The sequence below is a fragment of the Siphateles boraxobius genome, unplaced genomic scaffold, assembly GCF_051911475.1.
Source record: "Siphateles boraxobius isolate OS27281-9 unplaced genomic scaffold, OSU_SipBor_1 6, whole genome shotgun sequence".
NCBI lineage: Eukaryota > Metazoa > Chordata > Actinopteri > Cypriniformes > Leuciscidae > Siphateles > Siphateles boraxobius.
In genome coordinates this window covers 5,791,702-5,808,377 of record NW_027509186.1, presented here as the reverse complement: position 1 = coordinate 5,808,377, position 16,676 = coordinate 5,791,702, and the positions used below count along the sequence as shown (strand labels likewise).

At 38.2% G+C, this 16,676-nt stretch overlaps 1 protein-coding gene and 1 long non-coding RNA gene across 3 annotated transcripts in view; both read left to right on the top strand.

Annotated features, from left to right (window-relative positions):
* axl (AXL receptor tyrosine kinase) overlaps positions 1 to 6,524 on the top strand; it is a 53,107-nt gene extending 46,583 nt beyond the window's left edge. For both annotated transcript variants that reach the window (XM_077207523.1, XM_077207522.1), the window contains one exon: positions 3,587 to 6,524. In XM_077207523.1, coding sequence (XP_077063638.1) covers positions 3,587 to 4,019 — 433 coding nt within the window. In that variant the 3' untranslated portion in view covers positions 4,020 to 6,524. The remainder of the gene's footprint in view (positions 1 to 3,586) is intronic.
* Positions 6,525 to 15,151: 8,627 nt separating this feature from the next.
* On the top strand, positions 15,152 to 16,057 carry LOC143715783 (uncharacterized). Its single transcript, XR_013195889.1, has 3 exons — positions 15,152 to 15,225; positions 15,303 to 15,398; positions 15,475 to 16,057. It is a non-coding gene; the product is annotated as an uncharacterized LOC143715783 (long non-coding RNA).
* The last annotated feature ends 619 nt before the right edge of the window (positions 16,058 to 16,676 follow it).

Here is a 16,676-nt window from a genome sequence, read left to right as displayed (position 1 = left end):
TAAGAAAATTCTTAGAAATGTGGGCGTTTACTCTTAAAATTAAATAAAAATCCTAGTAAAGAAATAAGTAATTCAGAAAGCATCTTAACCCTTAAAAGAGGTCTTAAGGTCAAAATTGTTAGGAGTACGGACGAGGACTTTTAAGAGGCTTAAGAGTTTCTTTAGCAGAGGAGAAAACGGCAGAAAGACGAAGAGGGAGAAGAAATGCATTGCAGACAATAGATGACAGTGAGTTAATAAGATGCTATAGATTAGATGTGCAGGGATCTTGTTTATTAGAGACACGCTAACATATCCGACACAGCACAGAAATGCCATAGCGTCAGAAATGAAAGTAATCACTACATTAAGATATTTGGCAACTGGGAAAATGCAACAATGCAGCAGTGATGATTTAGGTCTGTCACAACCTTCTGTAAGCAGCACTTTCAGAACCTCTTATTGTGTCACAGTTCATTTCGTTTCCACTGGACATTCCCACCTTGCAGGCTCAAAAAACTGCATTTATGTATATACTAGGATTCATGGTGCGCACAAGCAGGGGGAATGAACCGTTAATAATGTGCGCTATAAGCTCCCATGCACGTCTGCTTCTTGCATCGTGCTGTGACACCCGGCCCAAATTTTCCTTTAAGGATGGCCTTGTGTTCATCCACTAACTGAGCTCGCAGTAAACACTGTTCCTCTGTCCAGTTGGGCTTTCTCGTCCTTCTTGTTTTTGATTCCATGTTTGCTTCAATAAATGCAACATTCAAACCACCACTTAAATAGACATGCCAGCAATCAGTTTAATTGGAAAGAGAGGAACAATTTTTATCATTCTAAGCCAATCAAATACCTTATAGGAAATTAACAGAATGGTAAATAAAAAATAAAAAAGATTTATGTACATATATAAATATATAATGTGTGTGTGTGGTTGGAGAACAGTAAAATAGGAAAAATGACTCATGTAATTTCAAAGTGAAGGCTTAGAATAGATCCTATACTTAAAATCGCTCTCTTTTTTCCTTCTTGGACAACCAACCAATCACAGTCTTCAAAAGATTGTGTCATACATAGAAACATGGTCAGCCTCACTAAGAAACAGGGTCTCCTCACTAAGATAAAAGTTTTTGTCTTTTCCTTGCTCAGAGTTGCTCTCAGATCAGTCCTGAATCGCTCTTAAGCTAAGACGTAGAAGTTTTTAAGCTAAATTAGGAGTTTTCTGAGAGGATTCTTAGAAGCTTTAAGAATACGGGCCCAGAGCTTCTCTGTGATTTCGGTCCCGTCCGAATGTGCCATCTCAGTAATCATTACAGACAATAGCAATAAAGATTACGGCGACTTTTACCTTCAGTAAAAAGGTCTGGAAAAATGACCTCAGATAATACTAATCCTGTGCGAAAAGACCCGCTGTAAATATCTATGTAAATATTCAGTCATTTCCTGTTTAAAAGTAGTCTTCCACGGTTTTTCAAGTCTAGATTCGCTTGATAAAGCATTTAGTTGCGTTCGAGGCGGTGGGACAAATTTGTGGAAAAACTCAAGTGTTTTCCACATACCATTCAGATCAAAAAGGTCGAAAGCACTTATTTTAGTGCTAGATAAGTGCCTATTACCAATATAATCCAATCTGAATTTAATTAATACATTGTTCGACGGGACCTTACTGTTTTATATATATATATATATATATATATATATATATAGGTTCAATGTGTTTGCACATGTGATATCAGGAAGCAACGTAATACACACATGACGAGAGGGAGGTGACGGTGGTGTGTAAATCGAGTTACCCCTCCCACTTCTTCTAGTTTTACTGAGATTTCTTATCCCGTGTGAATTGGCCATTATTATTACAGATTTCCTGTGGTAAAATTACATGACTCCCTCCAACGTTGTAAAACTAATTCCGACCGAATAGGGCTAATCGCTATTTCATTATAGTGTTCTGCCAACATCCTGTTTAAAAAAACAAACACTGGAACCGGTACGGATTAAGAACTGGCTCTTGATTCTCAGCCCTGCTCATGTGCTATATTACAAGTCTTATAAAGTCAAACCAGAGCATTGTGTGAGGAAAAGACCAAAATTCAAGTTGTTTTTTTAATGAAAACCATCCCCTCTACCATTGCTCTCAAATATGTTTTATGTTATACAACATTGAAGCATACTAGGGTTGGGAATTGATAGTTCACCCAAAAATGTAAATTCTGTCAGTATTTACTCACCCTCATGTTGTTCCATCCCCGTAAGACCTTCGTTCATCTTCGGAACACGAATTAAGATATTTTTGATGAAATCTGAGAGCTGGATCACTCCTCCATAGGCTTCTTAGGGATTGAAACTTGTTCCCCAAAAAGTCATTAAAGACATTGTTAAAATAGTCCAAGTGACTACAGTTGCTCAATCTTAAGTTTATCAAGCAACGAGAATACTTTTTGTGCGCAAAAACAACAAAAATAACAACTTTATTTCAACTATTGATTTCCTTCTCTGTGTGCCTCGAGTCAGTTCACTAGTGTAACAGCGTAAACTTCTGTGTTGTAGAGGCTCACAGAGAAGGAAATGAATAGTTGAAATAAAGTCGTTATTTTTGCTTTGTTTTTGCGCACAAAAAGTATTCTCGTTGCTTGATAAACTTAAGATTGAGCAACTGTAGTCACTTGGACTATTTTACCGATGTCTTTAATGACTTTTCGGGGAACAAGTTTGAATCCCTTAGAAGCCTATGGAGGAGTGATCCAGCTCACAGATTTCATCAAAAATATCTTAATTCGTGTTCCAAAGATGAACGAAGTTCTTACGAGGTTGAACAACACGAGGGCGAGTAAATACTGACAGAATTTACATTTTTAGGTGAACTATCCATTTAAGATATTGCAATACAGCAATATAGTGCGATTCATGTCACCCATATTATTCAAAGGCATTACAAAAAATGAGGAAGATAAGACCGCTCAACTCACTTCAAATGTCACATTTAATTCTGTAAACATTATCTTCTACACATTAACTGAAGTGCAAAAACTTGAAAACTTGTTCTTGAACATTCAGGACATAGAACCTTATTATAGGACAGGACATAATTATACTCTGCATAGGAGACCTCTCACATGAATGGTGAGCTCCCAGCACATAACTTGAAATTATTTAAATACAATAGAGTAACATAAAGCAGACATAATAGGGTAACATAAACCTGAGAATAATCATAAAAACGAAATTTACCCACACTTTTGATTTGAAAGAAGACGGAGCGTCGTGTGCAACCGGTTGTAATAGTGTAAAGCCATTTTCATTTGAATCTGCTGTTGAATGCACGACAACAAAGCACCGCAACGAGCGCCACCAAATGTAAATGATCAGAGTAAACTCTGAGAAAACCAATAGAGAAAACCCGAAAGTAAAACAGATACATTTATAATTAAATATCGCAATACTCTGCGCTACTGTATCGATATAATTGCGTGCGCAAAATATCTCGATACTGAACTGAATCGTTTTTTTCCCCCCACCACTGAAGCATACTGCGTCCAATCACTAGACAAGCGATGTTTGACGTCCTTGACATCTACGTGTCTCTCTTTGTTTTCTACAGCTATTCCCTGATGTTTTCCTGCTGGCTGTTGAGCCCGAAGGACAGACCGAGCTTCGAGATCTTGTGCGGGGAGCTGGAAAAGGTCCTTGAAGATCTTCCGAGCCAAGACCCGGATGAGATACTCTATGTCAATATGGAGGAGACCTCTGGAGAGCTGGGGGCCGTAGGGGGCCGTGACCCCCTAACGGGGGGTGTGTCCTGTGTTCTCGGGGCCCTGAAGGGTTCGGGCTCTGTGGCCACTGTCGAAGTCCACCACCCCAACCGGTACGTGATCTGCCCCCAGCATGAGAACCAGCGCCTGCTCAACGCAGACTCCCTGGAGAGCCTGAACCTCACGGGCTCCGCACCCGTCCCGCTACTGCAGCCCTCGTCCTGTTCCACTCCAGCGCCGGCCTCTGAGAGTCAGTGCTCAGAGGAAAGAGAGACGAGATGAAGAAAGTGCCCTGGCAGGGATGATGCTGCCCAGACTGCTGAGCTATTGCTCCTGCCCCATCACTCTGCACAGACACTCCACACACTCCACATTCAGCGTTTAAATATGTAAATATGTTTTTCTTTGCATTCCAAATTGTCCTTTCGGTTCAGTGTAGGTTATAAGAAGTCATAATCAACTCTCTGTCTTACACTGTGTCATAACCAGAAAGGATGTGATAAGTTTCCAGTGACAAAGTAATTTTTCTGTGCGCAGAAAAATCTGGCATATTTAGCAGTGTAACACCCCCCCTAGCCCTGTATATTAAACTTCGGTTGTAGGGCTTGTTGCTGTTACTTTTCAAAGAGACAGAACTTTGAAGAGTTACTTAGACTTGCATTGAAGGAGAGGCCTAAGCTATATCTAGCGATTGAGGCTTGATAACACCCTAGTAAACACATGGAAATGCTACTCCATTTGCTGTGTTAGGGCTACGGCAACACAATAGAAACAAAACATCAGCAGCAAATCTTGTTGCATGCTTTTATTACATCACAACTGGTTAGGACATGGTGTTGGACTCCAAAACGTTCAAATATTCAGCACCCCTACTGCAGCCTTATGAGACTGATATCAGTCAACCGGGATCTGAGCAGTTAAAGCCCTTCTCTGTAAGGTCTAAGCTCATGGTATGGTTAGCATGCTGCTGATATTGATCACACCAACTCAGGAGGTGATTGGATTCACAATGACCAATGACACAAAGCTCAGATTCAGCAAATGCCGGTGAACTAGCTTGACACTGCCACTCTGTAGAATGGGATGGAACTGGTCAAAGACTGGATCTGTGTATTTGATATAAACTCTCTCAAGTCTGATGACCAGCATCTTTTTCCAAAGAAACACATGGAGGATGACGATTACATTCCATGACTGGTCTAACATGTCAAACCAAATCCTCAGTGAGTATGTGTGTGACCTGGAGACACACTTGCGCTAACCTACGCGTTAGCGTACATTTTGATAACTCTGTTTCAAAGGTTTTCTGAGTCAACAGGGTTGTTTTTATACATTGATTTGAGACCAATTTTGTGGTTTCTGTCAAGATTGGCAGGTTTAGAGGAGGAGACTAGACTGAGGTCTTTGCTTCTCAGAGACCCTGCCCCAGACTCAAGCACACAATTGTTTTTTTGTATCCTAATGTTTTTTTTTGTAAATTTGATATTTTGCACTAATCAATTTTTTTGTCAGTGTATTGTTTGTTTATCTTTTATGCATTTTTTATCTGATATGGACATTTAGACATTGTATGATAGAAAAACCTTTACCATAATATTATCTTATTATGATAAAAAAAAATTTAGATAGAGTTTCCAAATAAGGTCACATTCAGATGACATTTAGCTGATTGTTATTTTGCCATTTTATTTGCTAAAACAGTCTTTTGTTAAAGTCATTTCTTCCACTCAGCCTTTAATCTAATCTAAAATTAAGTGAACTCAAAAATCATTTTTCATCATAGAACCAATGTTTGAAAAAAAGATGTAATGGTAATTTTTTTATGGATGTATGTGGTACTAGTAAGATTGACTGAGGTACTTTAAGCCACAATGCTTTGATACATATAGCATTTGATGACAAAATATACTATCTAAATGATGTTCATGTATGCCAGTGCACAGTTGGAAACATCTATGTAATATTTTTGCTGTCTACACACCTTTTAGTGTATGTAATATTGGTCCAACATTAACTTGACAGCACAAAACCCCCTGCAAAATTTTGTCAGTCACCTTTTGTGTATATTTGCATGCTCACATTTTCAGCACATTTTCTTTCATGATGTGGAACAATGTGTTGAAATATATGGATTTGAAGTGTCTCATCAGCTGATGAGGACAAATTGAAACCCCTTTTGCATGTGGTATTTCAATGCAAAAACCTGCATCTTATTCGCTAACTATCGGCAGTCTAGCAACACATCTGTGTACACTGTGTTCAGTGCTATACCAGTGCTGTGCTATGAGTAGTTCCGTTTCAATTCATTGTAAGTTGTTGTTCACAAAGACAGTCCTTTTCCCTGGTAAATTAGGCTCATTATACAGTAGATTGTGCTTTATTCACAAATACTCTGTCCTATTTGCCAGGTGCAGTTACCATTGCACTATTACAATCCACAAAAACAGAATTTTATTATGTAATATTACATTTAATATTCTGTTGATTGTCAGTAAATCAGCCAATGAGGATCAAATGGTGGGGAAAATAATTGTAACCGGACAATTTTTATGTACTGAAAAGTGTAGTGACAGAAGTACAAATATTGTTTTATCAAAATATGAATTCATAGACAGAAGCACGCACTTCAAAGTGCCTTTGAAAGCCAGTATTTTGCCTTAAAATTGCTGTTATGGTGCACAAACGTTTAGCTTTAGGTTTATATGTCTAATGTTGTCTAGATAACATCAATGCCATTATTGTGATTTTGATACGCTTTGTTTTAAAATAAAAACTACCTGCACAGTTGAAGATTTGTGTGTGTGTGTGTGTGTGTGTGTGTGTGTGTGTGTGTGTGTGTGTGTGTGTGTGTGTGTGTGTGTGTGTGTGTGTGTGTGTGTGTGTGTGTGTGTGTGTGTGTGTGTGTGTGTGTGATTGCACACTGTGATTGCACAGTTAATGTAAAAGAGAGACTTGTTATTGACTGTAACAACTCACAGACAATGATCACAACATTAATTGATGGAAATATGAGTATTTGTACAGTATAATATACAAATGAATATAGCAGAACTGGAGAACACAATGGTACGTTTATATGAAGGCAGCAGGATTAAGGTAATGCAGGAGTGACTTTGATAATATAATAGAGGATTGAAAGGCTGAATGATAACTTTTTTCTTATCTTTGCAGGCAGATGACACACACACACACACACACACAGATAGACAGACAGTGATGAGACTAGGATCACGGAGAGGAATACCAGGAGATAAGGAGATCCCCTTATGGAAATAAAATGTATTTCCACTTCCATATTTCCATCAATATATTAAATGGTTAAAATATATTGAAAACTATATGGAGTAATATATTGCCTTATAAATTACAATGTATTGAATAATACATAAGGGAATAATATTGTGTATTCACAAGAGTTATTTTTACTCAGCTGAGTTGTGTTTCTGCTCACACAAAGTATTTGAGTTGAGTTTACGAGGAAGGTTGTGTTGATATTACTACATGTTGAAAACATGTAATGTCTAATTGGTCAACACGAATTAGTTGAGACAAAATACTCAAATTTCTGATGCATATAGATACCTTAAATATTTTTGAGTTAAACCAAGGCAATATTTTATAGTGTGTGGAAACAGTCTTAAAAATATCAGGCATGTTTTACACAAATTGCAAGTTGTAAATTCAAAGACATACAAAACAGTGTTGGGACAATGATAGACCATTTGGTTTGAATAATAGTGACCATTATTGTGATCAGTGTTTGCTTTAGTTAGGCTCTTAACCCTTGACTTTGTTAGCTTAGTGATGTTAGCTTTTTTCTGGCTGTTGTAACTGTGTCTGTAAGGTATATTTGCTATGGCAAAAACAATGAAAATCCTGAGGATGACCTGTTGCCGAGAGTCTTAGTAAATAAGCACGACCCTTATTTACTGATGGTGTCATCATCATGTAGACTGATTCATTTATATATATATATATATATATATATATATATATATATATATATATATATATATATATATATATATATATATATCCATTTATGTTATATATATATATATAAACAAACTAAAAGTTCATGAAAACTAAAAAAAACAGGCAGACCATGACAATATACCATTATATTGTCATGGTCTGCCTGTTTGTTTTCGTTTTCATGAACTTTTAGTTTGTATTTCCTTGGAATAGTGAACAACAATCACATGCTGTGGAACAGTGAAACTGAGATTCACTTCTCTCTTCTGCAGAATATTACCAGATTGAAAAATAAATTATTAAGAATTTAAACAAATGTACACAGCAAGAAGAAAAGAGATGTCTATGAAAGAGGACAACTAAAATAAAATAAAAATTCCTATATCAGTGCAAGTAAAATTTGTGCAGTTAGTTTATACAGTTGATATAGAGAATACTGAACATATAAGCTCACATGTAGTCATTTTTTATAGCTTTATCTATTGATTATAAAGCACATTACCTTTATATATTCATATTCATTTAAACTGAGTGCTTAATAATAATTTATCAAATTAAATTGTAAATGTGTAAAGGATTAAGGGTATAATAATTACATGAATAACATCTAAATCTTATAATTATATAGAAGGATTCCTAAAATACAGAATTTTTTTTTATTTGAATATCATTTGCTATGTAGTGATATTTAATTTGGAGTTGACACAAGGGGAGTGACTTTATTGCATTAAACATGTGACACTTTGCTAACATCTGATTGGTCCAAATTATAGGCTTGAGATCTCTTACCTGGAACATAACCTGCCCCGCAGCTGGTTTAGGTGTGGAGTGTAAGTTGCTATGGCGATGAACACGCTAAAAGCCAAACCAGTTTCACGGCTAAAACCCAGGGTTAGCAAAAACTCAACTTATGTAACACACCTGGCTAGTCACCTAAACAGCTTCATGACAGGCCCCATGTATCTGCAAAAACAACGACTGACAAAACAGGGAGTTAACGAGACACCCCTGGTGAAGACAAGGGGAAAAAACTACAAACTGAATACAAAATGTCAAATGGGACAGAAAACAGGAACTAAAAGTCCACGGACAAACACAGAGAACATGACAAGCTCTAATATACTGAAGAATGTGCTTTCTTTTTCTGCTATCCTTCCAAAAGTTCTTACATTTGCTGACTCAATTTCCAGCAGTTTACCAATTCTTTTTTTTAATTATACAAGATTCATGAAGTCACTTTACTGCCATCCAGTATGCCAACAATAATACCGGTAGTTTACACATTTCTACCTATAGAGCAGGAATGGGAGATCTAAGTGCCCTAATCTTACAGTAAATTTTGTAGTAACAGTAGTAAACTTTGATCTTTAATCTTACACTAGAACTAGCTCTCATTTGTGAGAAATAAATAACCAGTTTTAGAGACTGATGAGCAAAATCTCCTCTTATCAGCCCATTTTCCTGCAACTCCAGCATCAACCTGGGAAAAAAGCCTCATTAATCATTACAGTAAATAGAATAGGACTACACACACTTCATTGAGGAGTACTGTTTTCTATGTAATATGTTTTGCAATATGATGATCTCACCCTAACTTGAACAGATCTGTCAAACAAAAATTATGAATCCAGTTAAACATTTTCCCTGCAATACCCATATATATATATATATATATATATATATATATATATATATATATATATATATATATATATATATATATATATATATATATATATAATTGAACTAAAAGCCTTCTTTCCTCAACATATCATAAACTTTCTCCACATCTAAAAACATTCCTACTAGTACTTCCTTGTTGACTTGAGTCTTCTTAATATCAGACTCCAGACATAGTACCGAATCCATAGCACAATACATAATAGAAAGTGGTCAGCAAAGAAATCTGTGGAAGAGGCAAAGGCTGCCCTTTAAATTGGTGAAATCGTGGGGCAGGTACGGCATGGAAGAGGGGTTTTGGGCTCAGTTTAGCTCCTCCTAAATGGCACAAGGCAGGCCCAGCTCAAAGGAGGAAGCTGGTAGTCAACGAGGTGCGAAAGCAGGAGGAGAGGATGAGGTGTATAAAGGCCATTTCCCAGGCTAAGCAGGGAGAGTGGATGAGAGGAGAGAGTGTGGAACAACGCAAACTGGGCTGGCAAGACCTTTGGTCAATGGAAGAGAGAAGGATCAGTTTCCTTATCAGGTCAACATATGATGTTCTCCCATCACCACAGAACCTAAACCTCTGGGTAGGAGAGGATCCCTATTGTCCTTTGTGTTCATCACCTGCCACATTAAGGCACATATTAACAGGATGTTAGGTGGCTCATAGCCAAGGTTGGTTTACTTGGCGCCATGACCGAGTATTGCGATGTTTGGCTTTAGCATTGGAAGACAAGCGTAACATGACCAATAAGTTGGCATCTGTTCTAGCAAAACATTACACACAGAAGACAATATTCCTCCGCCCAGGCGAGCAACCACCAAGAAAAGGTGTTAAAACCAATTCTCGCCCAGGACAACTGGAAGCTGCTAGGGACTGGAAGATGCTGGCTGATCTTGATCAACGGCTTATTTTTCCACCTGAGATTGCCACCACTAACCTCCGACCAGATATTGTTTTGTGGTCCGGATCAGCACGCATTGTTCAACTATTAGAGTTAACAGTGCCATGGGAGGATGCTGTAGATGAGGCATATGAGAGGAAGAAACTGCGATATGCTCATCTGGCCACTGAAGCAGGACAGCGAGGATGGAGAGTCCAGGTTTATCCAATGGAAGTGGGTTGTCGAGGATTTGTGGCACACTCCACAACCCGTTTCCTCAGAGACGTCGGATTCAGTGGCCAAGAGTTACATCGCACATATGAAGAACTTATCTGAAGCAGCAGAGAGGTGCAGCAACCGGCTGTGGTTGAGACGGAAAGAGTCTGGCTGGCTGTGTACAGGCCGCCATGCTACGGTTTAGAAAAATTCTTGAAAAACTCAAAGAGTCTGTTGGTATAGTTGTATAGTTTGCATAGTAGTTACAGTTATTACGTCCTGTGTATTTTGCGTGAATGAGGATTGGTGTTTGGACAGATATTGTGTTTTGCGGTAGTATACCATACGGAAACGTTGCCACTGACGCTTTAACGTCCGCAGTGGGGCTCGACAGCCTTAGTCAAACGGGTTGGCGTGTATGGTCGGGTTGTGGAGAGGTTGTGAGATTGTGGTTAGGTCTCAGCAGCAGGAGGGATGTAAAGGTCAGTAAGCTGGGCTGAGTTGAGTGGGGGACGGAGGGGGTTGACTCTGGGTCACTGTCGAGCCCTCTTGAGGTCTCGGGGGCTAGTCGACGAAACACTGAGGACGGAAGGTGCCCACTTGAAGACCCTAGAGATGTCCCCTACTCTGCTCAATCCAGACGTTTGTCATGAGGGGACCGCACTGTGGTTGCAGCCGTTGTGTGTGCTGACGCACAAAATACACTGCAGCTATTAACCCCAGACAGAAGGAGATACACATCACCATATGGAAAGAAGCGTAAATGGATGGAGAAGCATAGGTTACTGTAAAGCTATGTCTTAGTTGGTGCTTATCTTGGTGAAAGCCGAGTACAAATCAGCATGAAGTTTTAACATCTACTCTCGTGTAATGGAAATCATAAAACCATTCTCTCCATAATCTTGCACAGAAAAGACACTAAGGCAATTGGACTATAACTAGCTACTGAATTGTCCTTTACTGGTTTTGCCACTGGGACAATTTGGGATATGTTTCCAACTTGTTGGAAGAATCCCCTTTTCCAAACTTTATTAAAGAGGCATGGCATTATATAGAGATGTCACTATCTCAGTCCTTTTACTCTCTGGCATAAAGAAATCTCCAACCCAATACATATTCCCTGCCCGCCCCCTAGTGGCCAAGAATAACAACTAAAATAGGACACAGTTTACTGGAACATTAATAAGAATGTGATTATGGGCTGGTTTCAGTCATTAATAGTCAAACACTTATAAACAAAAACAATGCACTAAAGAAGGAAAGGCAATAATACATGTGCCGAATATGGACCTACCCTTACAATAATAAGTATACTTCAAGTTCATTTTATTAAGTATACTTAAGTAATGTTCAAGTATATTTTAAGTATATTTAGTAAATATACCAATATCAATGTACTAGTAGTATACGTGTACTGCTTCAATACTACTTGTGACTAAATTAGCTAACTTTTTGGTGTATAAAAGTATAATTTTAAGTACACGTTCGGTGCAACAGTAGTAAACTTTGAGTACACAACTAGTTTTCAACTAAGGTTTTGTACTGCAACTATACTAAAAGTGACCATAGGTATAGCACATTTTTTAGTTATGAAAGTACACTTTTGAAGTATACTCTCAATATATTTTTATACTGCTAGTATACTTATATGTTTTTCTTTAAGTGAACATAGCATCATACTTAAAGTGCAAAAATAATATATAAATAGTAAACTATAAGTATACTACTATGTTCCTATTTAGATATGCTTAAAATATACCTTTAACTGTAGCTACTTTAACTCTTTACATTTTAAAAATATTTTATTCTAGCTTCATTCATACTTCTTTATAAACACTTTAATGTGGGTATGTTTCATTTTAAAAAGCAACATTTTAAATCGCATTTTTTGACTAAATCCAAATTGGATTTAAAACGATGATAAATACACTGATGGAGTAGAGTCCATCAACACCCCTAAAGCTGAACAGTTGTTAAAGCAACACTATGTAGTTTTCAACCTTCATAATATATTTCAAAGACCCTTGTGATGGTACATCGACTTACAATAGGTTAAATGACACGTCTGCCATAGCCTGACGTGGTCTGTATCGCTTTTACTGGCACTATGTAACTTCGGGTTTCGGGTAGTAACCGGAGCACAAAAAGAACTACAAAATTCGACTGCTTTACGGCATACATAGTTTTTCTTCGTATGTCTTTCATAAAATCATGCATCATACTCTACCTTGTCTGTGGCCATTGTTGATTCCAAAGCCGGTGCTGGATAAACAGAGAGCATGCGCGTGCAATAGTAGCCTGCGGTAGGCTAAATTATTTACGACAGCGGTAATGGACAATTTAGGACAATTTCCAACCTGTAGGGCGTGTTGCTTTAAAGGCCCACTGAAATCAAAACTTAGGTTTTTTAGCTTTTAGTATGAATATGTTAGCCTTAAGGTTATGAATAAGCTGGTGTGTTCCAAAACACTGAAAAAAATCACATTTAGGAGATATAAGCAATCAAAACTTACAGTCTCTCACTTCCGCTTAAAGCTGGGGTATGTGATTTGGAAAACGACCGGCAGATTTTGAAAATATACAATTCAAATGGTCCTACCTTCTTTCCTCCAACGCTGGCCCTGACTCCACCCATTCACCCCCCCTGAAGCACAGGTTTTATCAGCTGACAAATAAAAGACTTAAACATTGTAAGCACAAATAAAAATTTACTTTTTAAAAAATTGTGTGATATTCCTTTAAAATTCTGTTTTAATAGATTTGATTATTATTATTTTAAAAAGTACATCTTACTATGCAATTTCTTTCATAATTCCCTCGAGTTACTTTATTTATCTCTACAAACTTTTATTTTGGTGGGTTGTAAATTAAAGACATTTGAGCTTCTGTGTGTTTTAATAAACTATTATTATTATTATTATTATTATTATTATTATTATTATTATTATGCCTACTTGAAGTATACTCTACTGTGCAGTAATAATATATTTCTGTTATATTTTCTTCAAGTTATACAAAACTTTGATTTTGACAGGTTGTCATGAAGACTTTAAAGTTTGTGAGTGTGTATATGATACGAATGAATGAGGATAGTTTTATCAAATGAAATGGTAAAATTCTTGTGAAGTGACTCTCATAAAAGCTCTGCAATGAAGTTCAAATGTGTCCATGTCCTCCTCATAGACGCTGAAAACACCACGAGTGTCACGCGCGCGTCAGTGTGTAGTAGAGCACACATTGAGCGCCCATTCACAGAAACACGCAGCAAATTCAGAGTTTATTTCAATAGCAGTCTTTTTGAGCTTTAATATTCATAGACACTTAGTACATATCGAGATTTGATTCATTGTATCATTACTTTTGATTTATTCATTCAAAAATGGCCAAATTGCGTGACGTTCCGCTTTACAGTAGGCTAAGTTACATTTGTTGCTGGATTCCGCGATTCGATCCGTGTCGCTGCACAAACACAGAAGTCACGGCGGGGTGAATTTACGAATGAAAGTTCGTTCACAAAACGATGTTATTACGTTTATGAATCCTCACGCTTTTTAAAGTGGGTATACGGAGATCTTTGACATTTCCTAGTGGGCATACGGAAAACCTTGACATTTTCTAGTGGGTATACGGCGTATACCTGCGTATCACGTAGACTACACCACTGCTAGAATCTAAAGCTCCGCCCCCTATGCTATATACACCACCTGGCCAAAGCGACTGTTGACGCATCACAGAGTAATATGGGTCAGAGACGTGTGTTCGGCAGCTCAAAAGCTCGAGTATTATTTAGTTGTCCAACTGTATGTTGTTAAGAATGAAATGGCAAGAATTTATTCTCATCTCTACTATTGAATCCAGCGTATCATCAGCGCTCGGATTCGCTTCCATGGTGCTGTCAAGTACGACTTGCAGTCTGTTAGGTAAACTAAACACTATTGGCTATTTGAAATGGGGAGGAGCCATTCAATATGTCCCACCTTAGCTTCCTGTTTCAGTGGAAATTACATCAACGCATCAAACAAAGCTGCACTTGAGTAGACCTTTAACCCTTCCTGCATCAACATGGTAATGTTAGGCAGTTTTGAATTTATATATGCTGTCTAATATTTGATGATCAAATTATTTTACATTTGTGTAAGCAATCTTCTATCACTTGTTTCTGGTTCTTCACCGGAGTTTTGAACCTGAAATTTTGTACTAGAAGATACGTAATACCTAACCCTCTATCGTATTACACTGAAAACATGTATAACTGAACAATTCAGTCAATGAATTGTAAGAGTAAAGTAGATTTTAAGTGAATTACACTTCCAGTGGACTAGCCTACACAACAATTCAGATACTCAGAGATTGAAACAAATCTGGCTCATTCAACAACAAAAATGGTGGATTCCTTTAAGGAATAAAGAATCACAATAAATCAAGTCTAAATTGCAATATGATAGACTTGAACGATGCAAACAGCAACCGGTAGTGTCACAACAGAGGGGAACAGACAGGTAAGTGGATAAAAGGATGTTATTGTAGCAGGATGCAGCTGTCTGGCTCATGCCTTCTGAAATGACACTTAATTTGCTGTGCTGTGAGAGGTTCTGGGCAGTTAACTCTGAGCCTATCGCGAGGGCTAAACCCTTTATAAACCGTGACTTTTCTTTTGACAAGTGATGTCACCGGTACGCGACTTGTTGTCCTGTCTACATGCCCAGCGACCTGATGTCTGCCTTGGTTATCGGTTTACCGTAGCATCACAGGTATGGTTAGCTCAGTTTCTTTTTTCCCACTCGTTGACTTCATAACTTGGGCTTATAGGGAATGTTTCGTGCTATAGAATCCCCCGTGCGGCCGCAGCCCTTTCACCAGTTGAGTGCACCCTGCTATCCGTGATCCGAGCTCGGAGCCTGTGACGCAACGCTGTTACTCTTATGTATGTTGCTATACTGAGTGATAGTTGAATGTTTAATGTTGGATATTTTTGTAAATGGACATCCTGTGCATTTTAGGGAGTGCTGTTTAACCGGGGGTGTGGCTGCCAGTTGCCTACATCGACGCAGAACATCTGCTGCTTTGCTTATGCTTTTTGCGTTACGTGATTTTACGTATTTTCGTCGTACCCGGCTGCCTTTTCACACGGGACCAAGGATTATTAAACCTGTGGTTAACAGGCGGCTGGCTGGCGTTTTACATCGTTGCTTGTTTAACACTGTTTGATTCTCCTTTCTGTCATTGTTGTGAATCAGTGTTTGAGTGTAGACTGTTCAATGAACTGACACCAGTTTAATTGTTTGTTTTGTGTTTATTTCTTTCTTTTGAATTCCTGTATGGAGGCCTTTTCTTGATGCTGATATCCAAGAGGATTGGCCAAATTGTGATTGTTTTTCTTTTGTTTTAACTTTTTATGTGATTTGTCCACATTGACTGAAGATCTTCAAGTGGTTGATCCATAGGGCAATCTTGTCCCATTGTTGTGGATGTTTTATCCATGTTTGATTGTTTATTTTGATGTATTGAGTCTCTGTTCATATTGCTAACTCCAGTACTACCTTGGGCTTTAGAACGGGTGGCTTATTAGACCATGATTATAGTCTTTTTTTTGTTTTGTTTTGTGTGTAATTTTGTTTTAACTCTCCAGGTGCTGAGAACTGCCAGTGGGAGCAGTGCCCGTTGCGGTGGCGGGTCCCTTGGCGTCTGCTGTGGCTGTGTGTTCACCAAGTGTGGTCATTTCCCTTGTGTGTGTGTGAAATTTGACACGTGTGATTGGGGTGTTTTTCATGGATGCTCATTGCTCGAGCCACTAGCCTCCCACTGGTAAGATTCCGCCCTATTGCCCTCCTATCGTGTGTGTGCGCGTTGCGAATAGAGTATAGTGAGTGGAGTGAATATTGAGTGTGTGTTTTCTTATTTGATTTGGTGTACAGTGTATGTTGTTTGTTATGAAATCTTAATCATTGTGGTAGTGAAAATAAAGTCCTGGACTTTTTGTACTGGACCACGGTCTCTGGCTATCCATCAACGAACTTGAGTGCCTGGTTGAACTAAATACTTAATTATTTGGGTGTAAGTCCCATCGTGGTGTAGTCTGCTAACTGCCTGGGCTTAAGCCCTGAAATCTTTATCCCTTTATGCCACATTTATTATTATTATAACAGAGGGTGGAACGGTAGTGGGAACCACGCAATGGTGAGTCTATGGCAACAGGTATATT